The 18,391-nt window shown below is 41.2% G+C and overlaps 1 protein-coding gene across 19 annotated transcripts in view; it reads right to left on the bottom strand.

Annotated features, from left to right (window-relative positions):
- lrrfip2 (leucine rich repeat (in FLII) interacting protein 2) overlaps positions 1–18,391 on the bottom strand; it is a 162,816-nt gene that overhangs the window by 114,109 nt on the left and 30,316 nt on the right. For 8 of the 19 annotated variants that reach the window (XM_072571051.1, XM_072571059.1, XM_072571065.1 and 5 more), the window contains exons 1-2: positions 14,160–14,396; positions 11,768–11,947 (exon numbers count right to left, since the gene is read on the bottom strand). In XM_072571051.1, the coding sequence (XP_072427152.1) occupies positions 11,768–11,857 (90 nt within the window). In that variant the 5' untranslated portion in view covers positions 11,858–11,947; positions 14,160–14,396. Of the gene's footprint in view, positions 1–11,767; positions 11,948–14,159; positions 14,398–18,391 lie in introns of those variants that run through there. The other 11 variants (XM_072571058.1, XM_072571062.1, XM_072571070.1 and 8 more) reach the window with 5 other exon arrangements.

Here is an 18,391-nt window from a genome sequence, read left to right as displayed (position 1 = left end):
ACAGTAAAGCTTGACAAAATTGAATCATAACATCACAGAATCCCTACGGTGCAGGAAGAGGAGAAGTAGGGAAAGGTGAATGGGAGGTTATTGAAGGAGTAGCCAAACAAAATCACTTTATCTTATGTCGTCACAGTAACTTTCTCAATATCATAGCAAGTATGAAGGAACCGAAAACGTTGGTACCAAGCCAAGCTTGTGAAAGGGGTCACCGAGACCGGATGACGAATGCAAAAGGTAGTATAGTAAGAAATCAAGGTGTCAAAGGCAGAGACAGGTTGGCAAAGCTGCTGCAATCTGAAACAACATACATTAATATAAAAGACAATCAATAAAATCATAGATGATCTGTTTGTATTTCACATTTCATATTCTGCCTACACTTGATAACCTGATATTCCCCTGCCAAGCAAAGATATACTTACCTCAACATGAAGGATATTCAATGACTCCACTTTTTGAGGCAGTGTTCAGAAGTCACAGAAGCTTCAGCTGAAAAAAAATTATCTTGACCTAGTTTCAAAAATGACAAATATTAATTTTTAAAACAGTGCCCTCTAGTTCCGGATTCACTCAAGGCCATTTCAGGATTGAAACACCTTAAGTCACCCCTCACACTCTCAACTCCAGTGGGGAGAGAAAAAAAAATTCTGCCCAACCTAACCTCAAAAGACAACCCATTCATTCTAGCTATCCAACTCTTAAACCTCAATGGAACTGCTTATAATTTACATCCATCCTTAAATAATGAGACCAAAACCAGCATTCAAGATATGGTCTCAGTAATGTTGCGTATAACTTAACATTGTCACTCTTATGTTCAATTCTTCTCATCATAAATAAAGCCTCCACTAGCCTGTGAGATTAGATGCTGCACCTGCACAATGGCTTTTGTGACTTAACCATGAGAACACCTAGTTCCCCAGTGATGCCAGAATTTCAGAGTTGCTCTCCTTTTCAGTAACACCTTGTTTTATCATTGTTTCTGCCAAAGTGAAGAACTTCACATTTATCTGCATTCGACTCCATCTGGCAGATTTTCCCCACTCAAAATCTCTATCCATCTACCAACTCATGTTTACTTCACACCATACATCCCTAATTCTCTTTGCATCATCTTTGAATTTAGATACATGCCTTTGCTCTCTTCATCCAAATTACTGATGCAATTTGTAAGAAGCCGAGGTCCCTAAACAACCACCCTGTCAAATACTACACAGCATATCCTGATCAAAACAAAAATTTGCCATTTTGTTTTCCGCCAGCTATCCATGCTGATATGGTCCCTCCCTTCATCACGAACTCTAATCCGGAACTAGAGGGCACTGTTTTAACCTTGGATGTGAAACCAGATCAAAGGGTCTTCTGGAAATCCAAGTGTAATACATAAAGCGGTCCCTCTTTATTAATATGTTACTCCTTCAAACAAATCTAACTATTGGTTAAACATGATTTCACTTTCACAAAACCACGTTGTCGCTTCACAGATATATGGTATTCTTCTAAATGCCTATCTATAACCTTTTTAAATGATCAATTTTAACACCCTTAAAATGAGTTTTCTTGTTTTCTGTCTCCTGGAGGTTATATTTGCTTCTTTCCACACAAATTGAACTGTTCCAGGATATAGGGTATTTGAAACAATCCAAACAAATCTACTACCTCATCAGCCATTTCTTCTAAAGACCTTAGAAGTCCATTTTGACCCACAGACATATCAGTGCTTTTTTAAAATTGCGAACTTAAAGGAGAAGGAACCATTTCAAATCCAGGGATTGCAAGGATTGCTAGGAGAAAGTGAGGACTGCAGATGCTGGAGACCAGAGTTGAAAAATGTGATGCTGGAAAAACACAGCAGGCCAGGCAGCATCCGAGGAGCAGGAGAATTGACGTTTCGGGCATAAGCCCTTCTTCAGGAATAAGCAAGAATTGCTGCATGGTTTGAAGGCATAAAACTTACTTGAATACTGAATGGACTCAAAACCTTAGCATCGCCTGTAACTGTGTTTTTGTTTTGTTGCTGCTTACCTCTATTTACTTATTTACACTATTTAACTATGTAATCTGCCTGTATTGCTCCAAGACAAAGTTTTTCACTGTGCCTCAGTAAACGTGACAATAAATTCAATTAAATTGGTGTGACCACAGTTTACATAGCTATGAGTTACAGTAGTGGTTGCAGATGAACTAGAGCTAAAGGGTTGTACTCAAATGGTGCTTCAGTTGGCAAGGTGTAGTCAATTAGTGACTCCTCACTCGTCAACAAACCAATGGCAAAGGCTGTCTGCCAAGCCGTAATGCAATTGGTTTTTGGGGAGCTAACCAGCTTTGACTATGAAAAGGATGCAAATAAGCACCAGTTTAGAAGCTCGACCATCTACAAACTCATGTTTACTTCACACCATACATCTCTAATTCTCTTTGCATCATCTTCGATTACCACCAGTTTAGAAGCTCGCTTTCTGCTCTCTGCAGTAAAAGCCATTTTCAGCCTGAAGAAAATCAGTGCTTTTTTTCAGCAGTTACTGTAAAGTGTGACTTTTAAATAATAAAAGATTTTTTTCACACAAGCGAGTGCGTGCTTATAAGGGAATTTGAGATTTAATAAGTTATATGCTGACAATTCATAACTGTTTATCTGTTACTAGTGTCCTTGTCCATGGTTTGTCATCATAGATCGAACAAACAGGCAAATTGGGGAATCTTGTGGTTTCTTTTTACAATCTTGAACTTTTGAAACTTCTCTGGGAATAATGGAGATGGATCACCTTATTGATACCCCAACTGAGGTATAACACTTTGTGATAACAATTACACCAAAATTCCCTCTTCCTTCTCCCTACTGATTTATAATTATTACTAACATTGTTTTGTATCCTTTCTAGTGCAGACAATAGTAAAATTTGTTCATTTGTTCTGCCATTTCCTTATTGCCCACTATTATACAGGACTCATGCTCACTTCACTTCCTCTTTTCATTTTTAAATATTTGTGGAAACTCTTTGCTTTTTCCTCTACCTCCTTTACAATTCCTCTACCCAAGCCTCCTCATCTCCACCCAAGCCAATTCTATATTCTAATCGCCTGAACAAAATGCCATCTGAGCAGAGCTAACCTTCAGTAACAGTGCTATTTCACTACCTCTGACTAACTTCCTATCCTCCTCAAATGTTATTAATCAGTATTCAGGACCTTATCCTTGTCATCATGCAGCATAATGGCTGTCAGATCACACTCATTTACTTCAATGCATGATACTGAATTACTATGTTGTGAACAAGTATCACATCCAGAAAGATAGCCTTCAGTTTTATATTTTTGTTATCTTTATAACATTTAATGTTGATCAACAGGAAGGGACCAAGAAAGCACCAGCATTCTCTGACCATAGTTTCCCACATTGCTATTTTACACCCATATGTCTTAACTGTCATTCATCTTTACACCTTTGATCCCTTGCCACCACACCCCCTCCTGCTTCCTCAGAGTGCAGGTCACAAAAACAATAATTCCAGCACAACACAAAAAGTAGATACAATTCTACTTCCATCAATACTGTTGCCTTTGCTCCACAGACCAGAGACCACTTCTTCCACACCAGCCTTTGACCCAAGTATTCACCTTTCCAATTAATATACCCTTTTCCAATTTCCACCTGGCTTTGGTAACAATCAGGTGAACTCTAAAGTTTTGCTTTTTCATTTGGTGCCTAGTTCCTAAAACCCCCTACACAGAATATCTTTGCAGTTCTGAAGGAATATCACAAATGAAAAAACTTACCTGCTTTCTTTCCTCAGATGTTTCCAGATTAACTACATGTTTGTCTTTGTTTACTTATTTCCTCATTTTACTTATGTCATTCATACCTTCCTGGATTACAACAACTGGATCCTCCCCCGTCATAACAAAATTACACTCTAGCCCTGAGCAGATGTCCAGAATCCTGGCATTGGGCAGGCAACAGCAACCTTGAGTTGCAGACAAGCAATTATTTCCAGAGGGATAGAAAAGTGGACAAATTATGCTAAACCTGTTGAAATTGACTTGATAACACCCAAATTCTGTGTACAGTTTTGGTTGCTATCTTTAGAAAAACTGAAAACACAATCATGAGAATGAGAAAAGGGCAATACATAGTTCTGGTATAATGTATTTCGTCAACATGTGTTGGCTATAACGTGATTGATGAATTGTGGATGCTATTTGGATAACAACGTTACTACTTAACGGTTACAGCGATTTCCATAGCGATCTTCTACAGTGAGACTTTCTCTGGAGGCTCCTCATAGTGGAATTTTATATTGCACGAGGTTGCAGAGGAATGCAACTGTTGCCTTATACCAAAACGGCATGTCGGAGAAATACACAGACCTATGATGAAACAATGAACAGGCTGATCTACCTTTTAACAGATGGCAGCTGAGGGGTGATTTAATATAGGTCTTAACAATGATCAAATATTTCACTCCCAGTCTGCCGACTAATTGGGAATAAAATAGTGAAAAGCCATCAACATATACCAGTTACCAAGAAATTGCAGTCACTAATACTAGTCACTAAGAATGCAAAACAGCCTTCTTTATGGTGGTAATATGGAACTCAATGACAGGAATGAACAGAGGAGAAATTTATAGAACCATTTAAACGGAAGCCAGATAAGTACAAGGAAGAAGGAAATAAATTGATAAAGTCAGATGAAGAAGACGACTCATGAAGCACAAACGCTGGCATAGACCAAGTAGATCAAATAGCTATGTCATTTGCTCTCTGTAATGCAAACAAAAGAAAAGGGAGCGGGAGTCCATCAGTTGGCCCAAGTAAATTCATGCTAATCTTGGACTTCAAGTGCTGTAATCTCCAAAACTATTGATCAGGTGCTAAACGGGATTAGAATGAGCCCTAATTTTTTCAGTCAGCAATGCATGGTGTGCTCAAAAGATATTTTACCATGCTATTATCTTTCTGAAGTTCTATTGGTTGATGTTCCTTGTGCGAGAACACAAGTTGGCAACATTAGCATTTACAAGTTTCATGCTGTTTAAAATATATTTTCCACTTAAAATGAAAGTGAATCATTTCACATAGCCAAACACTAAAATCTGGTATCTGCTGCTAATCGTTTAATCTGCAAATATCGCTGCAGTCTGCGCCCTCAGTTTCCCTTTCCACTGAACTTCATTATCATCAGCAAACATAGATACTTCACTCTCTGCCTCTAAGTCACAAATATAGATTGCAAATAGTTCAGGCCCACTGCTGATCTTGACAGTTATTCACTAGTCACAGCTTAGCATCTTTAAAATGCTCCATTTATCTCTACTCTGTACTTACTGATTCCTGCTAACATGCAACCCTGAACTGTACAGACAGTTGTCTGTGGAGCAACATTTTGGGTGACACCAAACCAAAAGGTCTTTTGGAAACTTGCATGCATCATCTTGATTCATTTTCCCCTTCATTCATCCTATTTGTTTTTTCATTCCCAAGCTCTGACCAAAGGCAATTCCTTCGCTCATTGTCTGCTAATTCTTCAGCCTACAGTTTTATTTGTCCATGGTAACTTGGTGCAGCTTTGTACTTTCAGGGGCAAAGGTAAACAGACAAGGTCTTTTCCCTGGGGTGGGGAATCCAGAACTAGAGGTGAGAGGGGAAAGATATAAATGAGACCTAAGGGGCAACTTTTTCATGCAGAGGGTGATATGTTGATGGAATGAGCTGCCAGAGGAAGTGGTGGACGCTAGTACAATTGCAACATTTCAAAAGGTATCTGGATGGGTATAAGAATAGGAAGGGTTTGGAGGGATATGGGCCAGGTGCTGGCAGGTGGGACTAGATTGATCAGCATGGACAAGTTCGATCAAAGGGTCTGTTTCCATGCTGTACATCTCTATGATTCTGTGATCATTATAAACAAGATAAACAGATTCCAGCAAATTTTAAATTAAATAATTTCATACTTAACATCAGAACACACAAATGACAACACGCTTGACCGCAGCATCTTGCAACACGAGTCACGTTTCAACATCATGACAATGTTCATTTCAAAACATTATTCTTCTCTTTACCATCTGAGAAGCTTTTAATGACATCTCCAATGTCATATTTAAGTGGAAGCACTTCTTGCAACCAAAAGGTCATGGATCTGAGTCAAAGCCCCATTTTATGGCTTGAGGACATAAATAGCTTTTGGCTGAAACTTAAAACTGAAGCATTATCAGTAGAGGTGGCCAGCAAAGGCCCCATGAGACAGTGAAAAGATGGGTAATGAAGCTTTTCGAGTTACAACCATTACGAAGATACTTGTCATTTCCATTTATTCAACATTTGTAATTGCCCTGCAAATTAGGCATGATGCCCACTCTCCTAATTCTACCCAGTAAGTGAACATCAATTCTTTTGGTGGCACCGTGGTTAGAACTGCTGCCTCACAGCACCAGGGACCCGGGCTCAATTCCAGCCTCAGGCAACTGTCTGTTTGGAGTTTGCACATTCTTACCCTATCTGTGTGGGTTTCCTCTGGGTGCTCTGGTTTCCTCCCACAACCTAAAGACATGCAGGTTAGGTGAACTGGCTGTGCTAAATTGCCCATAATGTTCAGGGACGTATAGCTTAGGTGCATGAGTCAGGGGTAAATGTCGGGGAATGGGTCTGGGTGGGATACTCTTCGGAAGGTCGGTGTGAACTTGTTGGGCTGAAGGGCCTGTTTCCACACAATAGATATTCTAATTCCAATTCCGGAAAGTGTCAGTTAGGGGTCATAAATAAAGACAGAATAAAATAAAGTTTGAACCTCATTGTGCACCACAAACTTTAATACAAAAATAATTACTTAAAAAAAGCTTCGCACCTCCTGACTTTTCAGTTTTGCTATCAATTGTGACCAGTTTATCTTAGAGTACTTGGAGTTTGTGAAGATCATTCAAAAACTTAAGTCCAGGTACTTCAGGTTGAGCGCTTGAATATTGCAAGTCAGGTAAACCCAATTTGCCCAGTCTGCACCCAAGTCAAGCTAAGCCTTAGCAGGACAACAGTGCAGGAGGCTAAATAATTCAGGATTGTAAAGTCAAAGAAAATCAACTAGTGTTTAAATCTTGATTATTATGAAGCTAACTCTGCAAAATATGCTTTGACTAGAAATCCACGGCCCCAAGTATTGCTTTGGGTACATGTGTTTAAATACCATCATAGCAGATGGTGACATGTAATTTCAATGCTAGTTTAACTGAGTGTATGCAATATTTGCTAATTATTCTAAACTGAAAAATCTGTTGCTGGAAAAGTGCAGCAGGTCAGGCAGCATGCAAGGAGCAGGAGAATCAACGTTTCGGGCATAAGCCCTTATGCCGAAACGTCGATTCTCCTGCTCCTCGGATGCTGCCTGACCTGCTGCGCTTTTCCAGCAACACATTTTTCAGCTCTGATCTCCAGCATCTGCAGTCCTCACTTTCTCCTAATTATTCTGAACACCCATCGGATCCACCAACACTCTTTAAAGAAGAAAATTTGCCATCTTTACCTGGTTGACCTATGTATGCTTTCAATCTCAAATCAATGTGTTGAATGCTCAATTATTCTCTGCAAGTGACTGGCAAGCCACTCTTTAAAAATCTCTAAGTAGTCTGAAGAGTGCACTGACACTTGATGGACCACACTGAATCAATCTAAGCATCGGAAACAAGAATGGCAAGCACAGCCTCATCAATCATGCAAGGTCTTTTATTCTAATGTCTGGGGTTTGTGCCAAAATTAGAAGAGTTATTCAGCAGACTAGCAAACAATCAGCACAAGTCAGCTGATTGTATTTACATGCAATCACATTTCACAGACCATGTCCCATATAGGAGAGGTGGCAGCATTGTGGTATACAATCAGGCAGGAGTTGCCTTGGAACAACTCAATGATACTTATCCTCATGAAACACCTTACAACAGACACAGAAGTCTTCTTCTAATTACCACCTACCATCCCACCTAACCTGAGCAGATCAATCAGTACTTCTCCAGATTGAGCAGCACTTGGAAGCCGCACAGAGGATAGCAAATGCAAGAGGCGCACCCAGAGTAGGATCTTCCACAGGTATCAAGACTAGCCTAATGGCACCATGATTGACCAAGCTGGCTCAATCTTTTAGGAAATGGCTGTTAGATTGGGCCTGCAATGGGTTGTGAGGATACAAATAATTTAGAAAAACCACCTTGGCCTTAAGCTCACCAACCTACCTGTCCAAAGTATTGCTAAGAATGACTTGACCTTATGGAGAAAATGTCCCATATTCACACTAAGGATACCTTTCGTCATGATATTACCATGCTAAAGTGGAACAAATTTTGACCAGCAACTCAAGACTGGGCGTCCATGAGGTGGTGAGGGCTATCAGCAGCATAGTATTCAACTGCAAATTGCACCTCCTGACCTGGCATATCCCTCCAACCATTATGAATGGAGATCAAGCCTGGTCCAGTGAAGGGCATGCCATGAACAGCACCAGGCATACTTAAAAAAAATGAACATGTTGAAGCTACAGCGTGGGGCAAACAATGGAAGCAGATCCAACAAACAAACCAGATCCAAGCTCTGAAATCCTGTCACACATAGTAATGAAAAATGATGGACAATTAAACAAATGAACAGCAGGTCAAAGCTCCACATTCCCACCCTAAATGATAGGGAACCCAACACATCCATCTCAAAGACTGAAATAATTGCAACTATCTTCAACCAGAAAAAAATGAGTAGCAATCTATCTTGGTCTCCATCAGAGATGCCCAACAAAACACAGATGCAGGCCATCAGCCAATTTGATTCAGGCTAAGTGATATCAAAAAAATTGACTGAAGGTACGAGATACTGCAAAGGCGAGAGGCACTGACATTTCTGCAATAGGATTAAGGCTTGTGCTCCAGAACCAGCCATATCCCTACTCATGTAACTGTACTATAGCAACAATATTGTCATCTACTCGACTACATGGAAAATTGTCCAGCTGCGTCCTGTGCATGACAAATCCAACCCACCAGCGACCTCACTTAGTCTACTCACCATTATCAGAAAGTAGTGGAAGGGATTCTTAAATGTGCTATCAAGTAGTATCTGCTCACCGACAGTTCGTGTTCCACCAAGCTCACTCAACACCTGACCTCATTTTACCCTTAGTCTAAACATGCACTAAAGAGCTTCAGAGATGACATGAGAATAACCATCCTGGACATTAAGGCAACATTTCACAGAGTAAGGCTTAAAGATGATCTGGAAGAACTTGAATCAATGAGGGTCAGGGTAAAATCTCTACACTGGCTGGAATCTTGCCAAACCAAAAAATTGTTGCGAGTGGTGTTTGTAAATTAATTTAGTCTAAGAACATTTCTGCAAAAGTTCCTCAGGGTATTGTCCAAGACCAAACCATCATCAAATGCTTTAAAAGACCTTCTCATCCTTAAGGAGGTCTAAAGTAGTTTGCATCATCCTTTGTGGGCTTTGCGTGTAAATATCCAATTCATTACACAGGTGATTTATTGATGGTGGTTAATAGTTATGAACAGAACGAAGATGTCACAGTGATTTGGTATTAATAGGAAGAAAACTTTTACAAAGCTCAAAAGTGGTCTATCTTGTGGTGCAGTGAAGTTATCCTCTTCTCTGAGCCGGGAAAGCATGAGTTTAAGATCCACCTATTCCAGGGGTGTGGCATAACATCTCCAAACAGGTTAATTGGCTTCTTTTAAAAAGAAAATTAAGTGAGATCTTTACTGATGATTGCACCAAATGTTCAGCACCATTTGTGACTTCATTCTCACTGAAACAGCTCCTGTTCATATTCAGCAAGATCTAGACAGTATCCAGATTTGAGCTGTTGGTGGCAAGTAATATTCAAAACACAAATGCCAGGCAATGACTATCACCAACAAGACAAAATCTTAACATTTGCATTCAACGGCATTTGCATTGCTGAATACCCTAATATCAACATCCCTGCGTTACCATTGACAGAAAATGAACTGGACCAGCCACATAAATAATGTGGCTACAAGAGCTAGTCAGAGGCTTGCAAATTACTCACCACCGCATTCCCCAGTGTCTACCTACAATCGACAAAGTACAAACAGGTATCTAATGGAAGAGTCACCACCTGAGTGATGCAACTCTAACACTCAAGGAGGTTGGCAGAGAACACAGCCGTCCATTTGATGAGCTCCATATTCATCAAACTTTCACATTCAACCCCTTTACTAGTAATGCAGACTGGCATCGAAAAGGTGCATTGCAGTAACTCACCAAGACTACTCCAACAGTACCATCAAAATCCTAACTCGACCACTAAGAGGGTCAAGGGTAGTCAAAAACCATGGGAACATGACCACCTGTAAATATCTTTCAGACCACACACCATCTTAGTTTGGAACTGTCTTGTGCTCCTTCACTGTCGCTGGGTCAAAGTTCTGAAACTCGCTCAAATGACGCAGCGAATGCATCAAAGCCCCAAGGACTTCAGTAGCTCATGCTGTTTGTGCAAGGAAAATTAGGGATTGTGAGAAAGCTGGCCCTTGAGGCATCCACATACAGTGAATTAATAACCAAAGAAAATTATCAAGAGTTGGATTAGCAAAAACTAGTGAAAATTCTGCTAACATGCAATATCTACATGAAACCAAGGATCTATTCATTGGGCAAGGCATCACAAGAAGCTTGACAATAATTTGCATTTTTATAGAGAATCTGTATGCAGAGACTGAAACAAGATAATGTCTTGTGGTTCTTTTGAAGAAGCATCACTGACACAAACAACTGTTATTCTAAAAAAGGAAAAGGTCTACTGGTAGAAAGTAGCTAGAATTTAGATTCTGATACAGAGCTTGTGGTTATGCCAATTATACAATTTTTGCTTCATCAACAGTTAACTGGAAACAAATAACTTTTTTGAAAAATGTCCATTGTACTCTAACGTTACAAGTAGTATTAGGGTTTTGAGACACTTGGTGGTGAGGAGACACAACTCAGTGGCACACTGATGGACAGGAATTAATGTGCCTGATCTTTCATTATATTTCTAACACAAGGTGGCAGAAGTACTCATACTCCTCTTCATTGACTAGGCAGCCAGCATTTAAAATACTTAAAAACGCTGAACACCTGTTGATGGGGCATTCACTGACTCGACCACACACCCACCCATCTTTGTCCAATCTACGTAGAAGTTTGAAATGAATGACTTGTGGTTCTGATTTAAATTTGGAATATCTGACCCAGAACCATTCCACTTTTTAAAATAATTGCAAACAAAATAAGAAAGCTAGGCATTAGCTCTATGCCCACGGATGACATATTTGATTTCAAACACATGATCCATCAAACTACAGCTTCTCAAATCATGGACATTAGTATTAATTCTGATTCACAAGAGTTAAAAAGTATTCCAGAACATTCTGCACTTTACATGGCTGTGAAATTTACAGACAAATAGATACATCTGTTCCTCAACTATAGAATAGCAATCAAAAAGAGACTATTTATAGATAGTCATTTATACTCCTTAAAAAATTAAGATTGCAACTGTATTTCTTTCCAGTACTGAAACAGAATTCTGCATAAGAACTGCAGTTCAGTTCATACAAAGTATGTCACAAGCCTTGGCTTGTCAAATTGTGTACCCTGGAGGGGAAGTGAATTTAAACTATAAATTAATGATAAAGATGAGAATGTCCCATCATAATAAACAGTCACAGCAGCTTATAATACTTTAAGCATTCAAAATTAAATTTCAACCAACCTCTCTGGCAATGTGGCTCAAGGCTTCATCTTCAGCTGAGAATCTATCTTTAATAGGTGTTCGCTTCCTTCCAGATCCAGGTGTCCCCATTTTCTCCAAATAATTAAAATCTTCTACAAGTCCAAGTCCAAGAGAAAAAGATCGAATACCATTTGGAGAGGAACTCCTTCCACAGTTGTACTACAAGACAAAATTTGATTTTTTATAAATTGTTTTCCTCCATAAAAATAATTACATGTCATAAGCCAAAGGAATGTAGACCCTTAGTTTAAAGGCTGGACTATAAGAGTAAGGGAAGTACACGGTGCTGGTGATGCTGCTTCTGGAATACTGAAATCAGTTTGGATCCCCTTAAGGTATTGTTTCTTTGAAGGCAGTTCAAAGAGAAGGTTGACTGAGGTGGAGGAAGGGAATCACATGGGAAGTTTTAAAATTCTAACAGGTCTAGACAGGTGAGATGCAGAAAGGATTTTCCTGATAGTGGTGAAGTCCAGAACCCATAGTTTAAGAAAAAGGGGTAAAGTTTTTAGGTTTGAGATGAGGAAAGATTTCTTAATCTAGAGTGGTGAGCCTGTGCAAATCACCACCACACAAAGTGGTTGAAGCCAAAACATTGTATTTTCAAAAAGGAGATAAATATAGCTCTTGTGACTAAAGGGATCCAGTGATTTGAGGGAGGGAGGAATTAGTGTTCTGAGCTCGATGATCATACTGAATGGTAGAGCAGGCTCGAGGGGTCAAATGGTATACTCCTGCTCCTAATTTCTATATTTCTGTAATTAAGATGATCCCAGTGTTAAGGGATTGTCTTTGAACAATGGCTAAACAGGTTGGGATTCTATTCACTGGAGTTAACGAAAGGTGATCTTATTGAAATATTTATGATTCTTAGGGGCTTGACAAGGAAACTGCTGAGGGAATGTTTCCCCTCATGGGAATGTGTAAGTACAGAAGGCAGAGTCTCAGAATTAAGGGGTGCCAATTTAAGATGAGGAAGAGTTTCTTCTCCAGCTCAGTGGGTTGAGAAAAGTCAGATCAGCCACAATCCTATAGAATGGGCACAACAGAGCGAATGGCCTACTCTTACTCCAAGTTCTTATGATGTTAAAGTTAAAAAAAATTAATTGCAAATTCTGCTGCATAATGCTATGGCTTCATATTATTTTCACTGGTTATGTCATTTAACAGAAGATCCAACAACTTTATCTCAAACCAGAATGTCATGTTCAAGTACTTAGGCTCCAACCTTTTTGCTTCAATACTAACATTGCCAACTTAAAAGCATCAGAGATCTGACATTGATTTCTTTGTGCAAAATCAATGTCAAAACAAGTTGTGAATAGTCTGAATGCTGCAGAAGCTATCACAGAGGCAAAAACCAATTAGCCCAGGAACTGAGAAAGGAAGGTCAACTCCTTTTTTCATAGTCATACAGCTATCAGATGCAAAGCATCAAGACAATTCAGTGCATAATACTGTAGTGTCGATGTGCAGACATCAAGCAGCAGTCTTCTTGTTAACTGCTGTGCAGTTTTATGTATATATTAAGTGTAGAAGAATATCCAAAGATGCTTGACAGAAACCAGAAGAAAACAAAGTTCAAGCCAAAAGCAGGTTCAGGAGGATTATCCTAAGATTGGTCAAAAGGTGGACTTAATAAAAAGGAACAACATTTGAGAAACAAAAGGGATTTAGCATCATTGCAACTAACGATGCTAGCAAACGAAATAGCTGCCGATGCTAGCAAAGGGAAGATGTACAAAAAGCAGGCGTTAAGAGGAAACAACAACTAGGGAAATTGATATAAAGAATTCAAACACAAATATAATAACATAAAATTGTCAAGAAGGTATGGCAATAATCAAAGTCGATAATCAATACCAAGCAGGACTCGATTTGGTAGCAAAGTGCCCTACCTATACTGCTCTCCTATTACCCGTGTCATCACTGGCTCCTCATAACCGACAGTGAAGTTTGACAGCGAACTGCTCTGGAATGCAGCATGACTGCCCTCTCATCGCCAAGGTAACCCATTTCACCTCAAGCTAACTCCGCAGGTTAGGAGACAGAATTTTCAAATACAAAAAAAATAATCCTGGATAGGAGCCAGAGGCTGAGTTTGAATGTAAGCAATCGAAGGGCGGTACAGTGCAACAACAGGCTCGGCCCCGGGCTGACACCAGAATCGCGGATCAGACCCGCTCTCTCCAACATGGACAAGAGACCTGGGCCAAGATCAAGCCAAATCCGGGGGACAGCTCGGGGGGGGAAAAAAAAGGTTTGAAAAGCGTTCGAGGTTGGAGGAAGAGATAAGACCTATGCAGCGATCTTGCCGGGGAGGGAACGGGGGTGTGGTGGTGGTAATGATCAGTCGGCCCCGAGGTTGCCTTACCAGCGCCCGGCCACTCCTTCGGTCAGTCCTGGACAATCACATTTGACTCCTCACCGGCTAGGCCACCCGTTCAAACATCACCCACAAACCAACAAGCCCACTTGTAACCCGCCCGAGCTCCGACACTCAGCTTTGCCTCCTCCCGAATCGAGAATAAAAACTCAAACCTTCCCAAAATTAAACAACCAACAGCTCGCAACTCCGCCAATTACTTTGTACGCATGCGTCAACACCCGCCGGCTGGGCATGCGCCGAAGTGCGCGCAACCCGATGAGTCCGCGCCCACCGCGCGCGTGCACGGAAGCCGCGCCAGTGACGGTTGAGGCGGCTTGGTGCGCTTGCGCACAGGCTGCAAACTCAGGTTTGTCGAGAGCTCGGGCTAGTGGCTGTTCTGCGCATGTCTGATTCGATGAGGCGGGATTGTGAGCCGGTCGAAGATGATTTTGTGCGACGACGGCGAAGACAGAAAGCGAAGCGTTTTTGTGAAGAATTACGCAAGAGGAGTCCTGAATGAATTTTTCCTTTAGATGTGCCGATGAGGGCAGTGCAGTTGATGTGGACTTCAAGACGACTTTGGACAAGGTTTCACACAGCCGGCTTGTTCTGGAGCGATGGTAGCCAGAGCGTCCAGGGCATTTTGTCAAATTGGATCCAAAATCCTCTTAGTGACAGGAAGCAGAAGGTGATGCTTGAAGGGTATTTTTATGACTGGAAGCTGATGTCCCATAGGGTTCAGTGCTGGCTGTTGTTTGGTGCCTGGACATGAATACGGGAGGTTTGGTGAGCACCTTGGGAGGTGACACGAAAATTGAAAACTCGGTAAATAGTGAGGAAAAAACCTTGGACTACATGGTGATATGCTTGGGCTGGTCAAATGGATAGAACAAAAGCAAATGGAATTTAATCTTGAAAAGTAAGATGCGTTTTGGGAGAAATAACAAGGCGAGGAAGTACGTGTTGAATAGTAGGAACCTAGAAAGTATAAAGGATTGAAGGGAGCTAGGTGTGAATGCCTATAGATTCTTAAAGGCAGCAGGACACAGTTAGGTTGCTGAAAAGGGATATGACAAGATACTTGCTTTGATAAGCTGAGGCAGAACTCTATAATTACTAAATTCTAAACATTGTTGATGCTCCATGTGTGGTTGAACTATCTTGAGAGTTCTGAGAGCTGAAAAAAAGTATGACAGGGCAGAAGTCCAAGAACTGGAAACAGTGCAAGAGAGCAAAACTCCAGCAGCTCAAAAGAAGTGAGAGTGATGTCTCACAGACTGTTGCCAGCCTGAGGCAGGAGGGAAGTCAGCTGAAAACAGTGCATGACGGGATAAACGAGCTGAGAAACAACATAGGAGGGAGAGGTCTGAAATTTGAAAACAGTGGCAGGCAGGAGAGACCCAACAGCTGGTAAACATCGAGGATAAGAGATGCTGAAGAGCTGGAAAACCACATTAGACCTGAGAGAAACAAGAGCTGCAAAACGGCAGATAGGAGGAGCCCAAAAGCCAGAAAACAGTGTCAGATACGAGGGACCCAAGAGCTAGAAAACAATGCCAGATGGGAACCAGAAAACTGTGCTGAATTGGAGAAGCCCAACACCTCATAAATACTTTGAGGGGAGCCACCAAAGATGATATTGACCTAGAATTGGAAGACAGTGGCGCAGTCAGGAGAAGGATGAGTATAAAATACAGGGCCAGAGTGAAGAGTCACAAGAGAAGAAAGGCCAGAGACACAGTAAATAAGACAAAATGGGAGAAGCTGGTGAGCCAGAGTACTGTATTGAAGATGAGATACCCAAGATTCGGATATGAGAAGCTTAAGAGCTGGAAAGATTTACAAGGATGTTGCCAGGGTTGGGGGTTTAAGCTATAGATAGGGGCTGAATAGGCTGGAGCTAATTTCCCTGGAGCGTCGGAGGCTGAGGTGTGAGGTTTATAAAATTATGAGGGGCAGGGATATGGTAAATAGACAAGGTCTTTTCCCCAGGGCAGGCGAGTCCGAACCCAGAGAGCATAGGTTTAATGTGAGAGGGGCCTAAGGGGCAACATTTTCACACAGAGGGTGAATGAGGTTCCAGAGGAAGTGGTGGAGGCTGGCACAATTACAACATTTAAATGGCATCTGAATGGGTATGTGGATAGAAAGCGTTTAGAGGGATATGGGTGTTATGCTGACAAATGGGAGTAGAATTGTTTTAGGATATCTGGTTGGCGTGCACAATTTGAACTGAAGAGGTTGTTTCTATGCTGTACATCTCTGCGACTCTAAATCTGCACCAGATGGGATAGGCTGTAAAGCCAGAACTCAGAGCTGGAGTGAAGAGCAAACAGTAGAGGGAGGCGAGATAAATGGAAATCTGGGCAATCCGAGAAATAGTGCTAGATGGGAGAGATCTGACAGAAAGCAGCCAAAGGGAGAGGCACAAGATCTCGAAAAGCAAGAGTAAAAGAGAATCATGCTGCAGCTTACAAAAAGCATTAGGGATGATAGGATGAGAGCGGGAAAAGAGCAAGGGACGTCTCATGTACCTATGGAAAATGAGAAGTTTTGTTTTTTGTGCAGTACAGGCTGTTTATACCATACAAAGTGCAGAGGATAATAGAACAATGTTACAGTTGCAGAGAAGGTGCACAAATAGCAAGGTGGACACAAATTCCAAATTTGCAAGGTCCATTCCAAAATCTAATAACAGTGGGGAAGAAGCTGTACTTGAATCTGTTACTATGTGTGCTTAAGCTTTTGTATCTTTTACTTGACCGAAGAAGAGTTTAACTGGAGTGGGAGGGATCTTTGATTATGTTAGTTGCCTTCCCAAGGTAACAAAAAGTATAGATGAAGTCAGTGGATGGAAGGCTGGCTTGTGTGATTTACTGGGCTATGTTCTCAACTCTCTGTTGTTTCTTACAGTCCTGAGCAAAGCAGTTCCCATACCAAGCCATGATGCATCTAGGTAGAATGCTTTCTAAGGTGCATCGATTAAAAATTGCAAAGAGTCTTTACAAACATGTCAAATTTCTCCAGCCCCTTGAAGAAACAGAGGCGTTGTAGTGCTTTCTGGACAGCTGCATCAACATAGGTGGACCAGAACAAATTTTTGGTGATCGTCACTCCTTGTAACTTGATGCTCTCGACCATCTCCACTTTGCCTCCATTGATGGAGATAGGGGCATGCCCTCTACCTTTCTTCCTGAAATCAACGAGCAGCTGTTTCATTTTACTGACATTGAGGGGGAGGTTGTTATCTTTACACCACATCACCAATCTTTCCTACATTCTATCTTGTCATTGTTTGAGATCTGGACTACAACAGTGATGATTTTAGCAAACTTGTTGCTTAAGTTAGGACAAACTTTGATAAACAGTCATGAGTGTACAGGGACGATAGTAAGGGGCTGAATACGCAGACTTGTGGGGCGTCAGTGTTGAGATTGTCTTGGAGGAGGTGCTGTTGCCTATTCTGTCCAATTGCAGTCTTTGGGTCAGAACATCAAGGATTCAGTTGCCGAGGTCAGAACAGAAAACTAGGTCTCTGAGTTGGGAGATTAGTTTTTTTTGGTATTATAGTTTTAAAGGCGGAGCAGTAGTCCATGAGTAGGAACCTGATATAGGTATCCTTGTTATTCCAGATGTTCCAAGGATCGGTACAGAGCCAGGGAGATGGCATCTGCTGTGGACCTGCTGCGACAATAGAAAAATTGCAAGAAATCAAGGCGGGCTGGGACAGTAGAAGTGATATGAGCCATGACTAACCTCTTCATCATTATGAGGTCAGAGCCATCGGTGGGTAGTCAGCCTGAATAGCTGAAAACTGCTCCAGATGGGAAAAGCCCAACAGTTGTAAATGTGCCAGACAGGCAGAGGTGCAAGAGGTAGAAAATGGTGCACAGTTGGAGAGGACTGAGAGTGGGAACATGTTGATGATGAGAGAAGCCTGAGTTCCGAAAAAGCTGCATTAGAATAGAACCAGAAAGTCCAACAGACTGAAGACACCTGAGAACTGGTAAAAATGCCAGACCATAACGTCCCAAGAGCTGGAAAACAGCCTGAAGCAGAGGTGTGATCCAAAAATAGAGCCAAGTGGAAATACAATGAGAGCAGAAAAACAGCAAGAGTCTAACATTCCACGGGCAGAGAAACAGCATTTGAAAATGTGTCCATATGTGGTGGGGTGTGTGGGGGAAATGGGATTAATCGAAAGAGGGTCAGCGATTGGGAAAACAGCAACACAGGAA

The sequence above is a fragment of the Chiloscyllium punctatum genome, chromosome 5 (genome assembly GCF_047496795.1).
Source record: "Chiloscyllium punctatum isolate Juve2018m chromosome 5, sChiPun1.3, whole genome shotgun sequence".
NCBI classification, from domain to species: Eukaryota; Metazoa; Chordata; class Chondrichthyes; order Orectolobiformes; family Hemiscylliidae; genus Chiloscyllium; species Chiloscyllium punctatum.
Note: the sequence above shows the minus strand (reverse complement) of the source record. Positions and strands in the feature narration are given on the sequence as shown.